The sequence below is a fragment of the Struthio camelus genome, chromosome 9, assembly GCF_040807025.1.
Source record: "Struthio camelus isolate bStrCam1 chromosome 9, bStrCam1.hap1, whole genome shotgun sequence".
In the NCBI taxonomy this organism is placed as follows: domain Eukaryota; kingdom Metazoa; phylum Chordata; class Aves; order Struthioniformes; family Struthionidae; genus Struthio; species Struthio camelus.
Window position 1 is genome coordinate 15,137,093 of NC_090950.1, and position 25,757 is coordinate 15,162,849.

The 25,757-nt window shown below is 38.2% G+C and overlaps 2 protein-coding genes across 8 annotated transcripts in view; both read left to right on the forward strand.

The window, feature by feature from the left end:
- ZBTB38 (zinc finger and BTB domain containing 38) overlaps positions 1 to 12,108 on the forward strand; it is a 26,806-nt gene extending 14,698 nt beyond the window's left edge. For all 3 annotated transcript variants that reach the window (XM_009688961.2, XM_009688957.2, XM_068954232.1), the window contains one exon: positions 5,592 to 12,108. In XM_009688961.2, coding sequence (XP_009687256.2) covers positions 5,592 to 9,170 — 3,579 coding nt within the window. In that variant the 3' untranslated portion in view covers positions 9,171 to 12,108. The remainder of the gene's footprint in view (positions 1 to 5,591) is intronic.
- Positions 12,109 to 14,703: 2,595 nt separating this feature from the next.
- Positions 14,704 to 25,757, forward strand: part of RASA2 (RAS p21 protein activator 2) — a 57,802-nt gene continuing 46,748 nt past the window's right edge. For 3 of the 5 annotated variants that reach the window (XR_011142875.1, XR_011142874.1, XM_068954597.1), the window contains exons 1-2: positions 14,704 to 14,891; positions 21,250 to 21,355. Coding sequence is in view for 3 of the 5 variants with exons in the window: in XM_068954597.1 (XP_068810698.1) it covers positions 14,831 to 14,891; positions 21,250 to 21,355 (167 nt within the window). In the remaining 2 variants the exon portion in view is untranslated. Of the gene's footprint in view, positions 14,892 to 15,460; positions 15,631 to 21,249; positions 21,356 to 25,757 lie in introns of all 5 variants that reach the window. The other 2 variants (XM_068954599.1, XM_068954598.1) reach the window with 2 other exon arrangements.

A 25,757-nucleotide genomic window follows, 5' to 3' on the forward strand; every position in this document is an offset into this window, starting at 1 on the left:
TTTAAGTTTCTCATTCCTGGCAACAGTCTGAATTAAAAGTCAGAGGAAACAATGTGAGGCTGAAAAAGAATGATTTAAAGTTTATAATGCTTATGAGGCTGTATCTAATAGAAAAGGGAAGTGTTATTCTAAATTAACAGGGAAGGATGAAAGAAACAAGAGTCTAAAGGAGAAAAAATATAAACATACTTGTAGAAATAATGTGTAGCTATGTAGACTATAACAATAAACTACAAGCCTTTGCAAGCTATTAAACATAATTAGACCTTATTAAAACTTTGCTGCACGCCTGGGGTTGTAAGGAAACCTAAGGAAATCTGGTCCAGGCAGCACTACGTAGCCATCATGCCCAGAGGGAGTCAGTGAAGTGTTTCCATAAAAATCTGTGCTATAACCATGAAAGTGATTGCTTGGCAGTAAGCTCTGAACTAACAATTACTCAGGTGTCGAAGGATCAGGATGGTAGAACCTGTGTTTTTTCAGGGGTGGGAACTGTGTTTTTGTTTTGTTTTGATGCCTGGCCCTATTTCTGCTCAAGAATAAAATAGTGCCCTTTAGGAGAGTTAGGTACAGAAGAATGTTATTCCTTCGTTGAGGAAACAGGCTGGAACCAAAGCAGAGGTATCCTTCAAAGTATTTTAACAGAGCGTAATGAAACTAAACACAGGAAAATTATGGAGGGAACATGTTTCCATAGTATCGTGTTGTTAAGTACCAGAAGGATATTAACAGCTCTTTTAAAATCTCAGTAGAAACGTGTGGAACAAGAAAACAGGGAGAGAACTGTTATTTCAGTTTATTAAGTATCTTGTCATTTGTTATTTTGCCTGGGTACTGGCAGCTCTAACTGCCATGCGGTATTTGTTGATGCCGCTAGCTTCTCTTTCAAGCTTAGGGGACAGAAGTGGAGTTACACAGTCCCTTCCTCATATGTGATGGGTGCACTGGCCTGGCAATGGATTTCAAAAGCTTAGCAAGAAGAAAAAAAATTCATAGGCTGCAACTGTTCTTCTTCAGTAGCAAAAATTTTAGTACTTGTTATATTTGGTATTTATAGGCCAGTAAGACTTCTTGTGAACTCTCTGCTCACTTCAAAGTAATGTCAATATAAAGGTAAGCAGTAGCTTCTTCCCTCTGCAGTGTTCATGCAGAGTTGGCTCCTCTAATATTTATAACTAGCAATATCATCTGTGAGGCATAACTAGTCAAATTTGTATTTGGATGTGTCGATCTCTGATCTTCCAGTTAACCTTTAATGTTATTAATTTTCACTTACGACTACTTTCCTGGCATGGTGTCTCTGCTGGTGCCAAAAAAAAGGTATCACTATAGTTGAATCAACCTACTGAACATTATGCTTAAGATCCAGATGAATGTGTAAATCTTATTTCTGAAAATGATTCAACAACTTTTATGATAGGTTGAGTCTGTTACTGTTTTTCCAGAAAATCTGCAAGTAGTAACATACAACCTAAAATTTTGCAGGTCAGAAGCTAGATATCTATAGTTGCAAAATCCTGCAGGAGCACCAAAGGCTATTAAGATATACCACCAAGGTGCCATACTGATTACAAAGAAGTTACTTTTATCTGGATTTAATGTAAAAAAGTATCAAAATAACACACTGAATCTTGCAAAGAAAGGATGACTTAGCAGACTGAAGAATTTAGCTGACCTTTTAAAAGGTCAAATAGTCAGAAAATGGGATTTAAATAAGTTTTGGGCAACATTTGATAAATACTAGAATTTCTTCCACGATTCTATAACAAAAATCAGACAGAAAAATAGGAATATTTTAAATGGACTTTCCAGGGTTGTAAGAGAAAATATATAATAAGGATTCATCAGAAAAGCCTGATTTCTATGCATCTTAATCTCAGTAGGGCACCCTTGGGAACTAAAGAGCTGTTGTCCTGTTGCAGTACTTCCCACCAACTGCAAACAGAATGTAAAATGTTCCTAGTATGTGTGTACTAGCTAGAGCATTCTGATCTTACAGCATTTCACAAAAAAAATTCGCAAATAGAAGAGGCAAGGCAGGTAAAATAAAAGATAGTAGAGAATCATTACACATATGAGTAAGTAGACTATTTGAGGAGTGTATCAGCTGAGACAGATAAGCAAAAAGCGTTGGCTCTGAAAATTAATTTACTCCAGAGTTTTTCAGTATAATCTTTCAGCGAGATATATAGCAGATGGTTTAGCACACAGGGAGAAAATAAATGTCCAAATAGCAAATGATAGTTTCTACTATCTTTACCCAAGGAATCTAGATTGATATTTTACTGAGCATACCACGATATCTATGATTCAAAGACTACAAAAACTGGCAACTTACATACATGCAAGTAGAAATGGAAAATACTTACGTTTCGCTTAAAGAGGATAAATTCTGAAAAAAATAGTTGAATAACAGGACGCCTACTAAAAATGCTCAGGTAACGAGTTGTAGGCTCTGTGTATAAATTCCTCTTAGAATAGAAGTAGCAATCTGATATATTCAGCAGCAGTTATGTCGGATGATATGTCTTTGAACTAAAACCAGCTGTCTACTACAAAGAAACAGAAAAAACACAAGCGTCTATGGGGGAGTTCATTGGGAGGTAGAATTGACAGCATTTATCTTCTATACTCAGGAAATAACTCTATCAATAGCTCCTTTTGTGAAATGTTTTTGATGTCTGACAGTTGTTTTCTAGTACTACATCACATGAGCAAGTCAGACGTAATCTCAGACATTCTCAATGGGAAAAAAGAATCAATTAAGGGATTGTGGCTACTTGCTTGATGAAAAGTGTTCTTGTCAGTTTTCTTTATGTAGAAGACCTGATTCACTAGAAGCTGTCTACAATTACGTATGGGTTTGCAGATACTGAACCAAAGGAGACAACCATACTTAACTACTGTGAACTTCAGGTCATAATTCCAAGTGAATCAATACCATTTATCTTAAGCTAAGTAAGTGTAATGAACAAACATCATAAAATATGATTTTAAGATTTAAAGACACAAAACAATGCATCTAGATTTACAGCTAGTGCAAGTGACCAGATAATCAAGATAATATGCATGTCTACATTTCTGTGACAGTAGTACTGATGAATTCATTTCTTGATATCCATGGCATATTTATGCATCAGAGTTGTTTTGCATGAATCACAACTTAGAGGTTTCTTAGTTCTGTGTATTCACAGTTCTCAGTCATTAAGCTACATTAGCAGTTTTAGCCATTTGCATAGATAATACCTGTCTAATAGAAACAGTGGCAATGTTGTAAGGTACAAATTTTACCTCTAAGCTTCATCTGTAATGTACCCAACTATGATATTTTGCAGAGGGCATTGGGATTGTCTTCATAGTAGGACTGTCATTCTTTTGTGTATCATTTAATTAGCAGCGAAGTAATCAGTGGATTTGTGCTAAACTGTCTAAAGTGCGAAGTAGATTAGTTTCAACAAGGGTATGTGTCCTATTACTTACCTTGTGATAAAGACTCCATGTTCAACAAAGAATTACTTCCTAACAGCTTGGATGAGAGAGCCAATGTGTTCTAAATGACTATTGTTGTTTGCTTAGTGAATTTTAATTTACTCTTTGGATCTGACCCACCTTAATAAATATAATTAGCATTTTTAATGTAATCTTTTTGACCATAAGGGCTAGATACTAAAAGTTTTTAAGCCTAACTTTTAAATTTGGAGCACTAGATGAAATGTCCACCAGGTATTTCTAACTTATTAGATGACACTTCTCCACGGTGCCCCGTGACAGGACTAGCGGCAACAGGCATAAACTGCAACACAGGCAGTTCCATCTGAACATGAGGAAAAACTTCTTTACTGTGAGGGTGACTGAGCACTGGAACAGGTTGCCCAGAGAGGCTGTGGAGTCTCCTTCGCTGGAGACATTCAAAACCCGCCTGGACGCGATCCAGATGACCCTGCTTGAGCAGGGCGGTTGGACTAGATGATCTCCAGAGGTCCCTTCCAACCTCAACCATTCTGTGATTCTGTGACTACAGTGTGTCACTATTTTAATCTATATTACAAAATATTTGTAGTTGGTCGCTCTCTTTAAGGTGCATTTTGATTATATGAGTTGAAAGAAAATGTCTTAAATTAATAAATGTGCAGATATTTTACTGTAGTGATTGGTAAGTGACCACAGGACAACAATTTCTGGTTCTGGTGACTTGTATCAGAAAAGGTCAGCAGTATTTGAAAACACAGCTTGGAAGAAGAACAAACCTCACGCTGTGGTACAGATCTGAATTTTAACAGAACAAAACAAAAAAATCATCTGGTTAAGTCAGAGATTTTCTCCAGATGTACTCTGTCAAATCCATCTATTATTTTCTTCAGTATATTTTTCCATCGTATTTTGCATCTTTTATCTCAGTTAAGTAAACTGATATATTCATACAGTACAGCCTGGCTAATATAAACTATTTTCTCAAGTCAAAATTAAATCTCATTACATAAGTTAGCCGTTATTTAATAGCATTTACTATTGCATTGAAATCTTACTATGTGATAGAAATTAAGAACAAACACACTATCATATTACAAACTGTGAACATAGATAAATCTAAACTATAGTTGAAGAGAAAATATACTTTTATTGCTCTCCACTTGTGGTTTTACTCATTAAACTGACAAAATTCATAACATTCTCAGTCATTTTAATGTAAATGCCATGTAAATTATCTGTCTAATAAACCCTAATCGCTATTTAAAAAACAATAAAGGAATTACATAAATAATGTTGCACATGCTCCACTACTGTTTACAAAATAGTGGTGTTTGTGCAATCACTGGTTCATAAAGCCTTGTCCTGTAACTGAAACTTCATTTCACAGGATCTCTGATTCCTGTGTGAAATGTTATCTTAATAAGGAGAGCAAATGCAGTTGTGTTGTTAAGTGATTAACAAATGGCCTCAGAAAACAAACTCCTCAGCACCCACAGAACGACAGCAATTCAACCTTCCCCATAAAGACCACCAAATGACTCAGCTGCGTACTGGGGGAATTACCTCGAGGGTTCAGGGAGCCCTTTGGTGTGAGCTGCATTGGATGTGCCCACTGGCAAGTCAGAATGAGGCAGCTCTGAGACCCAGGGCCAGGGGTGCCAGTCAGCTTACCCCAAAAAAGCACAGGTTTGGCTACTGATCCACCTAGGGACAGGTAAGAGCCTCTGGCTCCTACTGAGGAGCTACAGGAGCTCCTGCATCCTTGATCTTTGCATAAATATTTATTGGGAAGTTAGCACAACCCAATGAAATGGGGCAGAACATGCAACCAATAGACATGATGAGGCATCAAAGATAGCCATATTAGCCAGCTGGGAGTAAATAGTTTGTAGCCAGTGATCACCTTGTATATAAATCACACCTGCTAGCCTGAGAAGCCAGATTACCTTCAATATTGTTTGCATGAGCAAACCTAAAACTCCTACCTTAAATTATATAGCAAAACTATTCGTTCTTAAAACTTAAAAATAAATATAGAACTATAAACTCAATCTGTCTTTGAAATGGATGAAAAATGCCTTTAAAAGATGCTTACATTATTTGGTTTTTTTCTCTTGTAGATGACAGTCATGTCCCATTCAAAGGATTTCAAGGACGACTTTCACAGTGACACTGTACTTTCCATTTTAAATGAACAGCGCATTCGGGGTATTTTATGTGATGTCACCATAATTGTGGAAGATACTAAATTTAAAGCCCACAGTAATGTGCTGGCAGCTTCAAGCCTTTATTTTAAAAACATCTTCTGGAGTCGTACTATCTGTATTTCAGGCCATGTACTGGAGTTAGATGATCTCAAAGCTGAAGTGTTTACAGAAATTCTTAATTACATCTACAGTTCTACAGTAGTTGTTAAAAGGCAGGAGACTGTAACAGACCTTGCAGCTGCAGGGAAAAAACTGGGAATATCATTTCTAGAAGATCTTACAGACGTTAATTTTTCAAGTTCCCCCTGCCCCTATGCATACTGTATTAATGAAAAAGGAACTGTCAAGGAGGAAAAGCATGAAAAGAGACATGAAGACTCAGCTGTCACAAATGGGCCACGAATTACAAACGCATTCTCAATTTTTGAAACTGAAAATAGTGTGTTTTCTCCACTTGATTTGAGAGCAAGCTTTAAAAAGGTATCTGAGACAATACAAACACCTAACATCAGCCTCGACAGAGGTGACATTTGCAAAGATGCTGAATCAGCCAGTACATTAGCTGAACACTCCTATGCAGTTTCTTCAGGGGGAGATGCTTTTCAAGGAACATCTTTTTTTGAACAGGACAACAGCCCTTCATATAAGATAGGCGAAGACCATTATGAAAATCTCAAAGCTACACCACTCATCCAGCCAGGAAAACAGACCTGTAGCACTCCTAAGACAGCCTTTAAGTCCCAGGGTGCTAGTTTGGCTATAGCAAAAACGTCAGCCTCTACAGTAACCAATACAGAAGTCCAACATGAAGCTGTTACTGATCAAACAATTATTTCTTTTCCAAAACCTCAGAATAAAGCAGGAGATTTCCACTTATCCAGAGAAGAAGAAAACAAGTCTGCTAGCATCCCTGTCTCTGTGGCAACTGTGGTTCCACCTGTTTACAACTGTAACTGTTGTACAAAATCATTCGACGATAGAGCTTTACTCAGTACTCATCTTCAGCTCCATTCAGAGCATCAGGAAACTTTCATATGCAAATACTGCAGCAAACAATTTGCAAATCTAAATATACTGGAAGGTCATGAACAAGTCTGTATGAGATCAAGTAGTTTATCTGTTCACAACGGAAACGAACAAAATTTTTCAGATAACTATACTGCTACAGACGGAAGGAATGGAACTTCATATGCAAACACAGAGCCTCTATTGTCTGAAAACAGCATAACTGATTATTCTAATGCAAACTGCACTTTACCAGAAACGGATCATTTAGTTAAAGTTGTTGATGGGCAGATATTATACACTTGTATAGTTTGCAAGCGTAGCTATGTAACATTGTCTAGCCTTCGAAGACATGCAAATGTACATTCATGGAGAAGAACATATCCGTGCCACTACTGCAACAAAGTATTTGCATTAGCTGAATATCGCACCAGACATGAAATCTGGCACACAGGAGAAAGACGATACCAGTGCATTTTCTGTCTTGAGACTTTTATGACTTATTATATACTAAAAAATCATCAGAAATCTTTCCATGCAATTGACCATCGTCTCTCAGTAAACAAAAAAACAGCCAATGGAGGCTTAAAACCAAGTATGTATCCATATAAACTTTATCGACTTTTACCTATGAAATGCAGGCGACTACCTTATAAGTCCTATCGAAATTCTTCATATGAAAATGTTCAAACAAGCAGTCAGGTTAATGAATCTACTTCTAGTAACTGTTTCATTCCCAGTTCTCTTAGTTCTGAGTTACCATCACTGAATTTTCAAAGTAATATATTAACAAACAGCAGAACTCTTGCCTTGGATACATCTTCACGTAATGATACAGCATCTTCTACAAATACTCAGAATTCTTCCTCCTGGGGAGTAGGTATATTAAATTCTGACCTGCAAAGTGACTTTTTCACTGCAGAAAAAACAGTTTCCACTGTTGCAAATGCTTCTGGTTCTCAGGAATGTGATTCCTCAATTGTGTCTTTTACTAATGTGAAGGAAAATTCAACCTCTGTCATCAGTTACAGCAGTTCTGCACCTTCTGTTATAATGCACAGTAGCAGAGTTTCATCGGTAATAATGCATAGTAAAGCAGTCACTTCTGTGGAAAATAATAAGGCAGAATCTTCAAATAACCTGTCTAGTCAATCTGTAAGTGATGATTGTAAACATGGGTCAGATAATTATGGCAAATGCATTACTAAATCAAAAACCATTAAGGAGAAAAAGAAAACACTGCTGTACAACAAAGCAGAAGTGAGTGAGGATTTGCAATACATCACAGGAGCTGGAGGTTCATCTAGCAAAACAACAAATACTGTTCAAGAGTCAAGTAAAACTGAAACATACATTGCAAAGCCTGCCCTACCTGGAACTTCTACCGACAGTAATGTTGCTCCTCTTTGTCAAATAACAGTAAAAATTGGAAATGAGGCTATTGTGAAAAGGCATATTTTAGGATCTAAACTGTTTTGTAAAAGGGGCCGAAAATCTAAATATGAGTCTAAGCAGGACAATCTAGTTGAGGAATCGGAAATGGAGATAAAAGAAAGAAGCCCGTCTCAGCTCTACAGCTCAGAATGCATGGAGCTGACTGAAATGTGTGATGATGTAAGTGATCAGGATTCCAGTGATAAGCCCTGGAGACCTTATTACAATTACAAACCAAAAAAGAAATCTAAACAGCTAAGAAAAATGAAAAAGACCAAATGGAGGAAAAAGCATGGAAATAAGAACACCATTACGGAAAGTCACAACATATGCAGTCGAGAGTATGCCCTCAGGAATGCACCTGAGGAAAAGGGGATCAGTCAAGAAGAAAACACAGAGATGCCTAACCTTCATTGTGAGCTCTGTGAAAGAGACAAATCTTCCACTGCAGAAAGTCAAGAACACATACACTGGCATGTAGCTACTTCAAAGCCTTACATTTGTGAATTATGCCAAAAACAATTTCAAAGTCCATCCACCTTAAAAATGCATATGAGGTGTCACACTGGGGAAAAGCCCTACACCTGCAAAACCTGTGGTAAGTGTTTTTCAGTTCCTGGAAACCTACAGAAACATGAACGTATTCATTTGGGTGTCAAAGACTTTGTTTGCCAGTACTGCAATAAGGCATTCACTTTAAATGAAACACTTAAAATACACGAAAGAATTCACACTGGAGAAAAGCGCTACCACTGCCAGTTCTGCTTACAGAGCTTCTTGTATCTTTCTACCAAAAGGAATCATGAGCAAAGGCATGTACGTGAGCATAATGGAAAAGGATATGCTTGCTTTCAATGCCCCAAAATTTGCAAGACAGCAGCTGCTTTGGGAATGCACCAGAAGAAACATCTATTCAAAAGTCCAGGTCCACAAGATAGGAAAGAACATTTTTGCAGTGAAAGTGCTAAACTTTTGGAAAATCAACATTTCCTTGGCTCAGAAGGGAATGAAGTGAGAAATATACAAAATATAACTCCAGAAGTTATACTCTGAGTGATGGTTGTGCAAAAGAGGAGAAAAATCCAAATATATATATATTGGACAAAATGCATTGAATGGGGAAACCTCTCCACTCAAATCAGTATCATTTACAAAAATAAAGATCAAATTTCTTCATCTAAGTGTATGTCAATATATGCAAAAGAAGAAGGGGAAAAAATTACCGTAAAGAAAAACTAGTATTTTGCAATAATACAAACTTAATGTGAAAGAGAATGAGAGCGTGACCCAAAATACTTTTGCCACTATAGACTTCTAATATATACATACAGAGAAAGAAGAAGAAGAAGAAGAAGAAGAAGAAGAAGAAGAAAAGACTGGTCAAACCCTACTCCTTAGCATCACAAGAAACTAGCCACTGAACTATTTCACAGTGCTGTTGTTGAGTCAGAATCATTCTGGACATAATAAATATGTAGGTTCAAAGTATACTCTGTAGAAGGAAACTGTGCTGCAGAAACCATATATTGCATTTTTTAAACAAAAAAGTAATGTGTTTATAAACAAAATAATTGTGGTATAGTGTATTCTGAAGTGAAGGTGGGAAACGTTTCATGAATTTGAGTATGCTGAAGTACAGTTGAGTTCTGGAACGCTTTTCTGTAGCTCAGCATTTACAAAACATACAGGAGTATAAATTTCTTTACCTGTCCGTATTCAATTTTGCAATTGCCGTGATAAACATTAAGTCTCTGAGTGCTAATGTGGAAAGTAATCCAGATTTATCATATCTCTGAGACATTTAATAAAGATTCAGTGCAACTTATAATAGTCAGTCTTCCAAACTGCTTAAATCCCAAAAGAGTCAACCATCAATGGCCTGGTAGGGCTATTCAGGTGCATCTGTCTGAAGAAAATCCTCATGCTCTGTTCCCATAATTAGAAAGTTATGAAACTGCCCAGCTTAAAGAAATCATGTATATAAACTTCCACCTCCTGGTAAGCGAGCAGCTCCTGCCTTTTAGAAAAATAATTCTTTGCAGGAGAAGAGGTGGAGATTTAGGCAGAGAATCTCCCCCCTCCTCCTCCTGGAATAATTCCTGGACAGCAAATGACAGAGCTACTCCCAATAAATTTGCTTTTGGGAGGAGTAGGCAAATGCTCATGTTCTTGCTTCCATATATATCCCTGAGGCAGTCCCTAAACAACTGGGGATAGGGCCAGTTTGTGGGGTTCTTCATCATCCCCATGCCTTAAACACAACATCTAACCTTCCATATGTCCCTTCCCAGTGATCCCTCTAAACATGCCAGCATTTCACCCTACTCAAGCTTCTGCGGGGAGTCCCTGGTCCCAGCACAGTGGACCCATAGCAGAGAGGTGCCAGGCACCAGTTCCTAGAGGAAGACGTGTTGGCCCCTTCACCTCTGTCACCCTGCCACACGTGAGGGTTATGGCGAGCCTTATGGTTCGATGTGATGCTAAGAATCAGGAAAAAAAGGCTTCTGGAAGACATCGCTAAAATAAACCTTACAATTAATATTGTTCTGTGAAAATATGATTCATTTTAAATGAGATGAAGTGATTTGAAGAGACGAAGAAGGATATATGCCTACGAGTTGCATTTTATATGATAGGGCTCTGTTGTACTGTATCTGCATTTCCCATTAGTCATGTACTTTGATCTCTATGAAGTGTTAAAAAAATAAGTCAGGACAAAGGTTAGTGAACCTCAACTTCATTCTATGTGCAAATATGGTACACTTTGTTTACTTACTTTGTTTTCTTGAATATTTTAAAAGAAACTATAGCTTGGGTACAATAAAACTACAAGTGAAAAGATAATACAGTATTGATTTAAGTAATAATATAGTCCACTTATTTATTCTATCATTGGTGAATGCTGTGAACCCAGGAGAAATTTTTGGTTTCATGGCAGCTTTGGTTCCATTTAAATAATAATATAGAAGAATAAATGTAGGAAAGTACGGTGATGTTTCAAAGAAAGTTCACAGGAGATATTTTCTAAGTGGGCTTGTATGATGTTAATTATAGACCAAAGCAAATAAGGTAGAATATTTATACATATAAAGATAATTTTACAGATATTTTATATAACTGTATAGTTCATAAGAAAAATATTGATAGCTTGTGTTAGGTTTGGGGGTTTGTATATTTTGATAAAAACTCAATGACTTTGTAACTCTGTATATTCTCTACAATTTATAGCAAAGCAGTTTTAAGATGGCAATGTCATGTTTATAGTTCAATTGTGGCACTTTTACTACAAGTAACACGTTGCAGTAATGAGTCAAGTATTAATGACCAAATTAGAATTAAAGTAAGTGTAAGAGATGGTAAATACTACACGTTGTCAAAGACTGTAATTTGCTACATAATGCATCTGTATTTTTGTTTAGAAGAAAATATTAAATGCAGATGTTAAGGATTGATAAAGAGTCTAATTTTATTTTCAGAAAGAGTGATTATAACCCTGTTTTTGCTTGATTAAAATAACCTCTTCCTATTTTTCTGTAAGTCTCTCCATTTTTTAAATTATGTTAATACTTTTACAATCTCTATAATCCAGAGATACGTATCTTCTAATATGTATTTCATTATAAGATTAAGCAACACAGTTACCAAACATTCCCTTCATTAAGGTCAGAACAATGAATCAAGGACAGTCCGGACCTCAAGGGAAGTGATGGTATCTCCTGGCATCGTACCATTAAGGGTGAATGCACAGTGCTGAGGTGAACAGAAACTACCTGCCCAGTATCTCAGAGGACCTGGAAGACAGGTGAACTACTTCTAATGCTTTTCAACAGATTAAACGTGTTTTTATGAGGACCGAAACTAACAATTTCAAAAATTCTTATTTTTCATTTAAATTCTGATGGTAACTTTGCAGTATAGATTGTGTGTTTTACACACTGTGCTTCACATCTTTTGGGACTACTGCCAAGACACAGTTCAGAATGCAAATATCTAATTTCCATATGAAAAGATGAAGATAGATACAAAATAGAAGACTATGCATATAGTCAGAGTACTCCTGTCTTCAGCTAGGTGTCACTAGCCATGCTTTAAAAATTAAGTTAAAGCTAAATTATGTAGGTCATTTTGGGATGGTCCTCAGCAGAGATGTATAACTGAACAAGAGAACCAGAATCTGAACTCAGAATTTGGCTGTATGTATTTTCTCTCCCTATTTCAAATACTAATAAAACAGACAAACGGATCATCACAAAGTTTGTGCATCTAGACAAAATGTTAGTCAACCTTCATTTAAAATATATGCAAAATTAAAACAAAGTCACTGAACAGTACTGCTGTCATCTGTGAAATGAGATAATCTGATATGGACAAACTGCAGGCAGAAGTGTTTCAAGTAAGCTAGTTAAGTATTATCATCTCTTTTGTTTGTTCTAAACTTCTTCAGCATAGCATTTACCACTGACAGTTCAACACCTTAGCTAATGTCAAAGGTTATCTCACAAGACCAAAATGCCCCTACTTACATCCTCATTTTCACATAAATAAATCTTTGCTATAAGTTGCAATTTATAGCACACCAGTCTTTGCCGTAACTTTGTCCTTAGCTGAGCAGATCTACCTGTTAGGTAGATTGCCTTAAACGTAGCTTCATGAGAGGGGCCAAAAATGAACATTATGCAATCAAAAAAGTATTCTGTATATAGTATGTTAGATTAAAAGAAGGCACCTTTAAAATAAAATTGATTTGCCAGCAATTAGACAACAGTAAAACTAAAAGTTACTTTGATAATGTTGACAGAAGGCCTGTGTTTCAGAGGAAACTGATGCAGTAAATTGTAGCTGTAATCATTTCAGATAACTTTTGATAAAGTATGTAAGAACTAGAGGTAGAGATATGTGATCTAATTTTTAAAATTTTGCAATACACAGTTTAACCATAAAACTTCATTTTCAGGATGCTACTCGGTTACATTTTCCAGACTGAAGTTTTAACTCTACCCGGGCTTGTCTCAGTTTGCCACGCATACATTAGTTAGGGTGGCCAACCTAGTGGAAACCAACTGTAGATAATCAAATTCTCAAGCTATAGCATAGATGAAGTTCTCATTTCTAACAGGGAAAAATTCAGCTTATGCAAACGGTTTCTTTGTGCAGATTTGGGGTTTGCATGAATGCAAATGCCTCTGTTACCAGCACGATGAAGCAGCTTATTCCCCATCAGCCCCATGCCCTGCAGGTTGATCGCTCCACCTTGAAACACGCACCTCTCCTCCCCCAGCCAGGATGGGGGACCTGGGAAGGAGGAAGCAAATTCACAGCTGGGGAAGCAGGAGCAGTGGAGAAGCTGGATGCAGGAGAAGCCACCAAGCAACAAGATACAGCAGTGGTCTGTATCGATCGATTATATCATAGATGCAAGATCTGCGGGAGAGAAATAAAAAGTGGTCAGGGAACCATGGCGGAGGATGTATTAGAGACAAGTGACTCACGCTGGCCTGAAAAGCTCCAAACTTGGTTTTGCTTCAGCAGAGGGGTGGACTGAAAAGGGTTTTCCGTAAGGTGCAAGAATCCCAAACTTCTACTAAGTTACATTCTAAAACAGGTTTTCTCTTGTCAGCCAACAAAACGACCTTCTGTTTCTGGAGGTGCATCGGTGACTAGAGGGACCCGCCGAAGTAGCGCATGCAGGGCCTGGAGGCCGATGGCCTGCCAGCGTCCACTTCCGAGTTTCAGTGACCCGGATGTGCTGTCTGCAACAGAAATTTGGTGGATTATGCAGATATAATGAAGCCGTCCACCACTGACGCTGGGACTGGGGTAATTACGGACACAGACAACACCTCAGAGAATTTCAAATTAGGGTCTTGTGTCTTCAGGAAACATCAGCGTAAAATTTGGTGTAAAGGCCTTTTAATTCTTGGTGAGGGTAAGCTGCAGCACTTTATTTTTAGCCTACTAACACGTTCAGTTCATTTAGGACTCTGGTGACTGAAGAGCTGCCCATTTTACTTCACGCGGAGTCACCGTATTTGTTTCCTGAAGAAGCACTGAAAGCTGAACCAGTTTCTACTTGTTTAATGTCATTTCTTGTGAGGTTGAGAATACAATTGTAAATCAGTAACAGGAGGAAAAAAGAGATACAACAGAAACCACCACACACATTTCATTATGCCCAGGAGATTTGCGCTGCGCTATGCCAGCAATCAAAGCAGCGCCACAGCTCGCTTCAAACGTTCATTAACAGCTGAAACTCCCTTTGTCTAGTGTAAATGATGGGAAAAAAAAATTACGGCGAGCTGTGGAAGCGGCCGAAAAGACCAAGCCAGGGGTATGGGTCTACGGGGGTGAAATCACGACAGACGCCGTCGCTCCCCCACCACGGCGGAGGGGGGCGCGGGGGGAGGGGCGCCCCGCTGCCGCAGTAACGGCCGCCCGCGCACGCGGCGCCGCGCCGGGGGTGGCGCTGCCGCGCCAAGGCCTGCTGGGAGGGGGCGCGAGCGCGCATGCGCCCCCCCCTCGCTCCCCGCTTTCGCATGGTCGGTTCTGTCGTGCCTTCCAGGGGCCGCGGCCAGTGGGAGGACGGGGCGGGGCGAGGCGGCTGGAGGGTGTGTGTGGTGGCGGCGGCGGCGGCGGCGGCGGCGCTCCCCTCCCCTCCCCTCCCCTCCCCCCCCCCCGCGGCGCAGTGCGCAGGCGGCGGCGGCGGCGCTGGCGCGATGGCGGCTGAGGACGGAGGGGATGAGGTCCGAGTGCTGCAGAACCTGCGCGGGAAGATCTGTAAGTGCGGCGCTGGGGCTGGGCCCAGCGGGGCCGGTCGTCCTGCGCGGGGCGGCCGCGGGCAGGTGCCCGCTGCTGCCCGGGGCGGCGCGGGCCGCCGCCGCCGCCTGCGCTCCTTCGCGGCGGGGCGCGAGCGCTGTGAGGCGGGCGGAGGGGCAGGTCCCGCGGGCGGGGGAGCGGCGGGGGGGCCGCGCGGCGGGGCACGTGCTGCCGGCGGGGGCGCCGCGGCGGGCGGGGAAGGGGCGAGCGGCCGCCGGCCCCCCGGGGGGGGGCGCAGCCGGGGGGCGGCTGGAGGCCGGAGGCCGGCGGGGGCTGCGGAGCATCCGCGGCGGCGGCGGCGGCGGCGGCGGCGGCTCTCTGGAGTCAGCCGCCGAAGAGAGCGGCCCCCTCCCTGCCCAACCTCCGGCACAGGAGTCTGTTTGTCAAGCAGCAATTGCGAAATTATTGATGTTCAGGAAGTTGATGGTAAAAGGCCGTTCTGGAAACGGTCACTGATGTTTCTATTTCTTTGTGTAGCGTTTGTGTGTGTGAGGGAGAGGGGCTGATGACTTTTTTTTTTTGGTGGTTAGGAAGCGCTGTCTAAAAATACCTGTACCCCAGTAACACGGCAAACCAAAGGACGAACACTGTGATGCACTTGGGGAGGAGGGGAAGAGGAGAAAAACAGATAATGGGATGTGGCTTGCAAAGACCTCAAAGCAAGCAGGAGAAACAGGATGTGCAGTGGCTTCCTGAAGGGGTATCAAAATACATTCATACAATTCAGATGTAACCCATTTATTTCCTTTCTCACGCATTTGTTCGACTTTTTTGAGAATGAGATGAAACAAGCTGAGTTTGAGATTGTACGGGGACAGAGGATCAGTTATGAACACCTTTTGAATGATCAGATTTATTTGAGAAGTGAAATCATATTTACTTATATATTATGCCATGTAGTGTAGACGTGAATTTGTCCTCAGCAAGTAGAAGACTCGGTCATGCGAACAGGAGATGCTGTTAAACAGAGCTGAAGGTATTCTTCATCCAGCGTTAGCTATAGAGAACTGTTGCTCACAGAGCAGGCTGAACACACGCTTTCTGAAATTTCATGGTGTAACTTATTCACTGATGCCATTCTGCATCCTCATTTGATCATAAGATTTTTATCACCACAGCAGATCAGAGCTTTAAATTATGTGATACTTGAACGAAATTTTCTCTTAAGTATTAGAAGACAAGAAATGAATTTCTTAACGCTGATGTTGAAATGAGCTTTATTGCATCCCATTCATGTGTTATGAATAGCCCTGCAATTGCGTTGTAGCTTTGAATATTACCACAGTCAATTAACTGGCAAAAGTAATGGCAAGCAGAGGATTATGACCTGCTTCCTAGGGAATACACAGAGAGTTAGTTGCCAAGAACATGGAAGAACTCTAGGAGCAAATTTGAAAAATGAGTGGAAGTAATAGCTGTGATAAAAGGAGTTTCTTGAAACACTATATGAAAATGTTACATTGTTACAAATGTAATTATATAATCGCCCCTGATTACCAGTATTATTACCAGGTTTACCAGTAGCAGACCTTACATTTGTAAAAATTTCTTATAACATGCTTTTCACAAGTAGAATAAGTCTTGTTGGCATGTAAACTGCTACAGGACTTAATACTACTCATTCTGTATATGTTTCATGACAGATCATGGTAATTTTAATGAGGTAATGTCAGTTCTGCATAATACTACATGTATAGAAAACGTGCATCATCTGTAGTAATTTTTTTTTTTTACAGTACATAGTTAGATGATAACATTACTAAGTTTACTAAGATTTATACAAATCATCACAAGAGATTCAGAGTTGAGGCCCATGCTTAGAGATGACTTAAGTAGCTTTTACATATATAGCAATGAAAAAACAGGATAGGAGTACGTCTGCAGTCCCTGATATAATATATACTATGTGGGATACCAGTGTTTGTAGACAGTCTCCTGCCTCTGGCTTTCAAGTATAAGATGCAAGGTGAAGGTGTGATCCTGTCTTACTAGTCTAAAACCCCTATAACTTTTTATTTGAAAATGTAGTTTTATATTTTGGCAGGTTTTCACCAGGAATCTGCTGAAGTCAGGTAGTTTTTTTTTCTTGATCACAGTTCTATATTGGTGGCTCTATTTTGTGTGTCATGGCAGTGGCAAAAGCCCCTTAACTGTAGTAGGTGTTTGGATATTTTCCTGTAGTTCTAGGCGTATTTCATAGTTTAGTGTTCTAAGTTGTATAACTAGCTTCTGAAAACGCATATAGTGCATTTTTATGTGGTAGATAACTTTGGTTACTTTAGTTTTTTTGTTACGTTGTTATGTTTGCTGAAGGCCTGTCTTAGTGGAGCACTCTGAAAATATCCCTAATTTGTCATCTCCCAGAACTTCTCATTGGATAAAATTTGGGTTGCATTCTATTTCAAACTTTTTGAAGGGAATGGTTAACACCATATGGTTATCTCAGATTACGCTGCCCTCCTCAGTGGATTTAGTTGTTGCTGTACAACATATTTAGTCTCCTGAATAGAATACTTTACACTTCATGGGCATAAACTTATTTTACGTTTCTTGATTTCGGGTTTCTGTCAAAGGATGAAAAATAACTGTACACTTATGTTCCATTCGCAATATCTTCTGTTGAGTGAATCTGTCCTACTTGCTGCTTTTGCTTAGGTTCTGATGCGCTCTTAAGGGTGAACGAGGATTAACTTAATGTTTTTGTACTGTATCTACATTTAAGAAATGATACACAAAATGGAGAGTGACAGGACTGTTATGTTTAGTGGGCTGCCACACTGCTATCTTTACTTGCTTCTATAATGTTAAGATAATATGGAAAATTGGAATTATTAGATGTTAAGTAACTGAATTCTCATTGCTCTAATACTTATGTGTCACGGTTTTTCCTTTTGCTTGGGTTTGATCTAATCTTCCTTATTTTGAAGTGAGTGTTTTTTTTTCCCCTAAATATTTATATAGGGAACCTAAACACTATTTTATAGAAATATTTTAAAATCCAAACTAATATACTTAATTGGCCAAGGGTTTTTATTTCTTGTTGTTTTCCCAAAGTAAGCACTTGAGTGGTGATGAAGTTGGTTTAAAAGTCATGTAAGTAGAAGTAATTAAGAACTTCTATCTTTTCAAAATAGAAAGGTAGACATTTATTATTTTAATGATGCATTTCATGCCTTTTCTGTTGAATTAGACTGCTAAAGGTGTCATGTGAGAATAATTTCTGTGTTAGCAATTCAGTGACTGAAACGGGTGAATTCATATGGTCAGAACAAATTTGTCTGTATTGTTGCTGCTATCCAAATCCTTTCGTGTTTTGCTGTTTGGACCACAAGCTTTTCTAAGTGAGTATCATGTTATAGATTTTTCAATGATAGTCACTGTGAAAAGGGTTGAAGTACAGTTCTACAGTTAAAGCTAAAATTGGTTTCATTTCTCTCTTCTCCCCAAAACAACTTTATTTGGTGTTTCTGACTTTCTTTCTTACTATCTACACTTTCTAAAAAAAAAACCCTTGGAAAACACTGGTATACATTTCTTCAGTATACTTCTCTCTCACTTCTCTTTATTTCTCTTTTCTTTTGAACAGCAGAACTTACGCTGCCTTCAGAATGCCTTCATCATTGTCATTCAGAATTGCATGCTTGAGGAATAAATTGAAAATCAGAAAACTCAGGCAGAGATGTGTGTTGTTCATACTTGATTTTTATCCAACCATTATACACTTAGGATCTTTTGGGGGGGGGGGGGGAGTTGTTTGTTTTTTGTTTGTTTTTTTGAGGAAAAACTGAGACTTACCTGCGTGGGTTTTTTTTCCCCCAAGAATGTAAGACTCTCGAAAGAATTGGACCATTATATGGCTGAAAAGTCTCCCACAGTAACACGTGTTAGGAGGAGTTTGGAAAGATGTGAAATCTCACGTTCGGTATTTTAGCTGATAAGTGATAGAAGTTATCTTTACCTCAGGATGGAGGATTTCAAAAATGATTTTAAATGTGTAAAAAAAAAAAAAAAAAAAAAAAAAAGCCCTCAATAATTTTGAGTTTGTGCATTCTTAAAACTGGACATTTTGGCTACAGAATAAAGGCTTTTATCTCCATAGGAAATTAGAGCTTCTGTTTCTCCTATTCCTTTGGGTCTTTTAGTACTGAAAGACTGCACTATAGCAGTAATGAAAATTGTGAAGGTGTATATGGAAATAGTTGATTTGTATTCTTCAAAGAAAACGGAAAACTAATATTTGTAATCCCCTTTCCAAGTCCACTGTACTCTGGCTTTACAGTGCCAATAAAGTAATACTAGAGCTTAAATATTTTATGTAAAAATAGGATGATTAAACTACAGAATATTAATGAAAAATTAGAAGGTCCTTCTCTGGAATAACTGGCATATGTAGGTCATACATATTAATTACAAACTACAACATCAGAAGCCCTCTGAGGCAGAAGCTATTTTATAAATGTTATTTTAATAAAACATAGGATGATGTTCAATCTCTAGCTTTTTGCATTTTTTTCTACAGTATCTCACTTTAAGTGTAATTTTGAGTTTAATCTCTTTTTCGGGATCTAGTGGCATTAAAAACCAGTTCTGTTTTAATCTGTCAACATTAAGCATGACATTTAAAAATATGTTTACTTCCTCCTCTCCCACACCCAAGTTGCTGAAAAGCTCATTGATGTTTCTGAGAGTAGAAGTTTTGACAGTGGAAGAGTTACTTAAATGTCTGTTCATACTTTCCATCAGTGTACATAAACCTGACTGTGAAAAGGCCATACAGAAGTTCAGTCTCTGTTCTTGTTAAACCACCATGTTCTCTGCTGGGATGCAATTGTAGTAGCCTTTGAAATGTCAGGTATTACTTAGTTAATTTTCAGGACTGTCAGGCATTTATTTAATTAAAAAAAAACCAAACTTCTGATTTTAAGTTTTAACAGCATAGATAATGAAACTTATATTTTCCACAGTGCTTCATATCTGCAATTCTTTAAAGAAAGAACAGGTATATGACATTTCAAAAATAGTTTCAAGCAGTGATCTTTGAATGTGGAGGTGATATGGCATTACTGAGACACAAGTAATTAAAACTCAGTGCTTGATGTAGTCTTAGCCCTATTGTCCCTTAAAACATTGTGTTAGAAGTTTAGATAATTTTGCTTCTATGTTTTATTAGGAGAGATATTTCTGGTAGAAATGTAAGGATGAATGCAATTGTAAAAGCTGCTGGTCAAGACCTAATCTGGAACACTTTATGCAATTCTAGTTGCCACTGTTTGAGCTAATAATTAAAGTGGAAGAGGTACAACAGAGAGGGGCAACTCGCCAATGGAAGCCTCTCGTATGAGAGGGGACCGGAAAAGCTTGCCTTATTTCTTGTAGCAGAATAAAAGCTGAAAAGGGTATGATTGCTGTCTGCAAAGACTTCCAGAGGGGAAGGAAACGCCAGAGGGGAAATAACTATTTAAACTAAATGATAGTATTGCCGTAAGCGTGGAAGTGTACAGCATTCAGATGCTCGAAGAGCTTTCCAATTTGAGTATTGGGAGCTCTTTTTAGCAGTAACTACTTAGAAGTAGCAGTTTCCGGAAAGGGATGTCTAATGTCCAGTGTGTGCTGTTGCAATGGGCTAGATTCGGTACCCAAAAAACCTTTGTGTTCCTGTGCTGACAGTTACCCTGGCTGTAGAGCCTTCCTTTTCAGCTTGTCCTTTTCCATATTGCATTTAGCCAGTAGGTGATTTTCAGCTTTCTCTCCTAGGCCAGACAGTTGAGGTCGGGGGATAGTACTCGTAACTGAACCTTTGAAAATGCATCATTTAAGTTAAAAACAACTATTTTTTGTGGAAGATGAATAAGAATTGGATGCATGAGATCTTAATAATCAGTTTCCTTTAACCTAAATATTTCTGGAGAAAATATTGAGTGAACAATAGCTCAGTCAGATCATCTCTTGGTCTTATGACCTAATACCATATCACCTCAGGCTGCAAGCTTCTCAGATTTAGCAAGCTGGACAGGGTCAAGCCCAAGATGAGACCTCTCAAGGGAAAGTGCAGGTGCTGCAGGAAGTGGTGTTAGTGAGTCAGTGCACTGTTGTCTTCCTGTCAATTTCTCATCCCACATGAAGCTGGGTGTAGCAATTCCTGTGTACATATTGGACCTTATAAATGTTATGAATGACTGAAATTATTAGGTGACTGTATACTAAATGAATGGAAAAGTAAATTTTGAACACTTGTTCAGACTGTAACATTCTTGTGCCTAATAAATTGTGGGGGAGTGTTCCCCTAAGTATTTATAGGGTTTTTTTAATTTATTTACAGGTGAAGCCAAACATTTAGTCCCCAACAAAATGAGAGATGTTTTCTGTACTATAAACTTGGACCAAGAAGAAGTTTTTCGTACGCAGGTAGTTGAAAAATCTTTAAGGTAAGCTTAATTTTTAAGTGGAGATGGTGAGCAAGACCTCCTCAGTCCAGAATGAAAACAAGATATATATTTATGTGTGCATGTGGTTTTGCTTGCACCTCCTTAAAATGAGAGCTGGCTTGTGAAGATGACTCAGAAACGTTAGAGCAATGTATAAATCCTGAGAGTAATTGAAAGAAGGCAAAATTGAGGCTCATGAGTAGTACAGAGCTTTTAAAATGAAATATGCTAAAACGAATTTCACTGTTGTTTTATTCTGTTCCTTTGGGCACCATAACACACTTTTTCTTGCCAGGCTGTTTTCAAGGGAAAGAAATCTGCTGGATATTTGTTCTCCTTGTCATTTGCTACGGCTCACATGTGTTCTGTAATTGAACTATATTGGTGGAATTCTGCTTTTGGTGTCTGTCTTGTAAAACCTGCTTCTAGAATGAAGAAACTGGAATTCTTCCATTTATCAGAGCTTCTTATGGTGTGGGATATCCCCCTGAATAGGCCTCATTCTCTCTTAAAATTCTTATTCTGGGAACTGTAACCTGTACTAAGGCAGACTGGCTTGCACTGCCTCCCTGAACGGTTAGCTGTTCATTCTGCTTGTGCCTTAGAGCTTTAAGAACAACAACAAAACAGTCATGGTAGTATAGCTGAAGTAGTATAGGCTCTTGTACCTCTTGAAATTCTAAGTTCATTGATGACCCGTGCTGAAGCACTATTACAGCTGCATCCTCCAGGATATCTAAGTGACAAGTTTGATTACTTGGAGAAGATATTAAGCCCTCTACAAATCCAGAAAGCCTGTTTAAACTGTTGAAAATTTTCCTGACTCCTGCAGTTTCCTGCAATTTTGTTTTTAGGGTTTGTTCTTTGAGCCATCTCTCTTGATGCTTCCTGTCCAGGAAAAATAATACTGTTCATATGGCAAATTTAAATAGGGAATCTCTACTTTTTCAGAGCATCACTTCACAGCCTCCTTATGTCTATGTGTGAACAGCAAGCACCGCATACATGGAACCAATTAAATTCTGAAAACGTTTGGATCTGACTACAGCAGTTGCAGATTAAATTGCAAATTAAAAATGAGATACAGTTGTCATTCCTAGTTGCTATTGACTCACTAAGCTGAGAATTAAAATCGATTGCCAGAATAGAATCAACTGCGTAGTCCTTCCAAAAAAAATGTCAAAGAGACTATATCAGTAAAGCAGAAACTTAAAATTTCCCCTTCAAGCAGACAATAGTTTGGGTAAAAGGGAACTCACGCTTTTTTAACGGATAAGAGCAGTAGTAGCAAGATCGTCAGATGCATCATTTTCTTTTTTTTTTTTTTTCCTTGGTTGCTACATGGGATGAGAACTATTTACTGGCATGCAGTTTTAAAGCATACCAAATATGTGCATTTCCTTCATATCTGGAAAAAGGACGCACAAACGTTCTTTTTCAGTGTGTTAGTATGGTCATGTTTTTGGCATGTTTAATAATTGACACTGTAGAGATTTAAGACTATGGTTAGAAAAAAGACACTTCACATTTAATTTTTGTGCAAGTATTTCTATTAAATTTCTTTTAAAAATCATAAAATGGATGTACTTTAATCACCTGAGCACAAAAGAGCTACTAGTTGCATAGTAAAACATTGATAGAATAAATCACCTGTGATTAATCTGAAGTATTTTTTTAATAGTACTGAAATATAAAAGAAACAAATGAAAACAGTGGCATTTGTATGTTACAGAACAAGGAAGAAAAATCTCATGGTAACAGGGTAACAATTCTGAAGGTCTTAAGTGCGCATTGAGAAAATTTTCAGGCAATATAAAAGTTATATGCCTAAATGGAGAACATCTTATTAGCAGTTAAGACAGTGTTCTGAATTATCCTTTCCGCATAAGTGCCTTTCTCTTTCCATTGACTCTGTAGGTAACTCTCTTTGATCCTCTAAATTATATCTATATTTAGATCCACATCATGAGTAGGGTTCCATACATTGATAAGATGTAATAAAATAAGTCCTCCTCTAGTAGCGTTGACCCAAATTGGATGCTTACTCTTGGATTACTAATGTGTATTATGAAGACTAAAACTTATTCCAGAAACTTATTTGTGCCATCTTGTTGCTTATTATTGTGTTAGCATAGAATGCCATACTAACCTAGAGGTACTGGAAAGAAAGATGTCTCTGCTGTCTTATTAGTCTGAAAAATTTTTAAATTATTTTTCAGTAAAGCATAGTACAGTATAATTTCAATAATTAATACACCTTTGAGTTTAATTGTTCTCTATTATTTGATTGTTTTTCTTAAATAGGCTACTAACGGTCTGTTTTGGTCACTGTGTATTCTGGATGCAAATTTATACTAGTTGCTATAACTCCAAACTGTAATCTACAAATATCCTCTAGTTAAACATCTGTTTAAGTAATTATCACTAGAATTAAAGTGATCTTTGATTCCAGTGATTGAAAACTAACAAAGAGAATTATTTAAAAAAAATGTGTGAATAAATGTGGGCTTCCACCAGCACTGGGCTCATGGTTAGAGCATAGATGTGAAGTAAATGACTTTACAAAGTTAGAACAACATGAATTAACACTGAAGTGAAAGAATGATATTCTGACTAATGACTTAAATGTTCCCTGACACTGTAGGGGATTCCAGTGGGTTTTGACGAAATTGAGTATTTTTCCCCGAAAAGTTTAAGCCTCCTCAAAGTGCCATGGTCGAATAGGAGGAATTGGGGAGGGTATATGTGTGGTAGTATGCGTGTAGCAGTTTTGTTTAAGCTAAGCTCACTCTTTTTTCAAACTAAACTTGGTGCAAATCAAGGTAGTAGCAAGAATTTTATCTCTTGTTAGTATAACTATTCTTTTATCAAACAGCATCGAGGTGTATTGATCAGTTTCTGGCGGTGGAGTCCCACCTTAACAACAACAACAAGGAAGGGAAGAGCAAATGAGTGAAGTGATGCATTTAATTTAATCTCCTGTATTACTCTAATCCAAAAGGCCATCCAGTTCTTCTTGTATGACAGTGCGATTTTTTTTCCCCTTGAATTAACGCTATCTTCTAATTTTGTATCCATCAGTCTTCAAAGTTCTGGCATCACAGTCACAAATGAAAGTACCAAACTGACTGAATCCTCGAGGAACAGGTGGAGGAAGTTTTCCGTCTTAATTATTCCTCATTGATATAAACCTATTGTACCCCTTCAAACAGTTCTGTATCCACCTCAGAATTTCTTTATTAATCTTTTGTATTCTTCACCTTAAATTTTCTGTCTGTGCCTAATGCTTTGCTTAAAAATAATCAACAGCTGATTCATAAACTTGTCATGTTACTGTGTGTAGGGAAAAGTATGTTGACGTGATAAAAATGTTTCACCTTTTATTTATGCCCATACCTGCTCTTTCTTGAGCTATATTATCAAAATTGGCTTATCTTAAAAATAAGAGTTTATTCCATCTTCTTTGGTCTGAGTTTATTGTGTCATTACGGTTAGAATGAGCAGCCAAGGTGATAAGGAAATTGAGACTGCTAAAGGTAATGCTCATAAATTTATAGCCTTAGTGATGGAGCTGAGAAGAAGAAAGAACCCAGTTTCCAAAGTCAAAGTTGAATTTCTTGAGCTTTAAAAAAAAAAAAAAAAAAAAAGAGGAGGGAGGGACTGAAAAAACACTAGTAAATTTTTCAACTGAGAACTCTTAAACAGATTGTCTGTCAATGTAATGCAAAGGCTAATGTTGATTTGTATGTCTAATTTGAAGCCTATTGTAAGAGTTCTGTGTTTGAACACAAACATTTTTACTTGAGAAATTCCTCAGAGGATTCTTGTGGTTAAAGCTTTTATTCTAAAAACAAGGTTCTAGATAATTGGACTGCTAGATATTTCACCTGTGTTTTTTCTCATTCTTTACATTAGTTATTAGCTTCTCTCCTAATTTTAACCTAATGAATTATTGACTGTTTGGGTTATATTTTCTAGTTATTTTGGAGGGAAGAGAGGAGGGATGTTCTTCCTGATACCTTTTTAGGTAGGAAATATCATTAAATAGGTTGTTTCAAACATAAGCATGTTTGTACTAGTACTAATAAACATAAATACGGTAAAAACACGGAGTCAGAAAGAGACATATTGGGTGGGGGGGAGCTAACCTTATTTCAAATTTTTCGGTCCACCTGTCATTGCAATATTCTTTAGAAAGAGACTAAAACCAGTGTCTTGAAGTTGCACACCTTTCCTTGCTGATGATAATGCTGCATTGTAGCTGAAAGCATTTTAAGTCTGTAAGAATCCAGTAGTTCCCAAAAGTGAGAGTTTTTGGTGTGCGCGTTTGCTTTTCAGAATTCACAAATTGCAGTGATGTAAGTAACAAAATGGTTGTTCAGCAGTTTTGAAATCCAAGCTT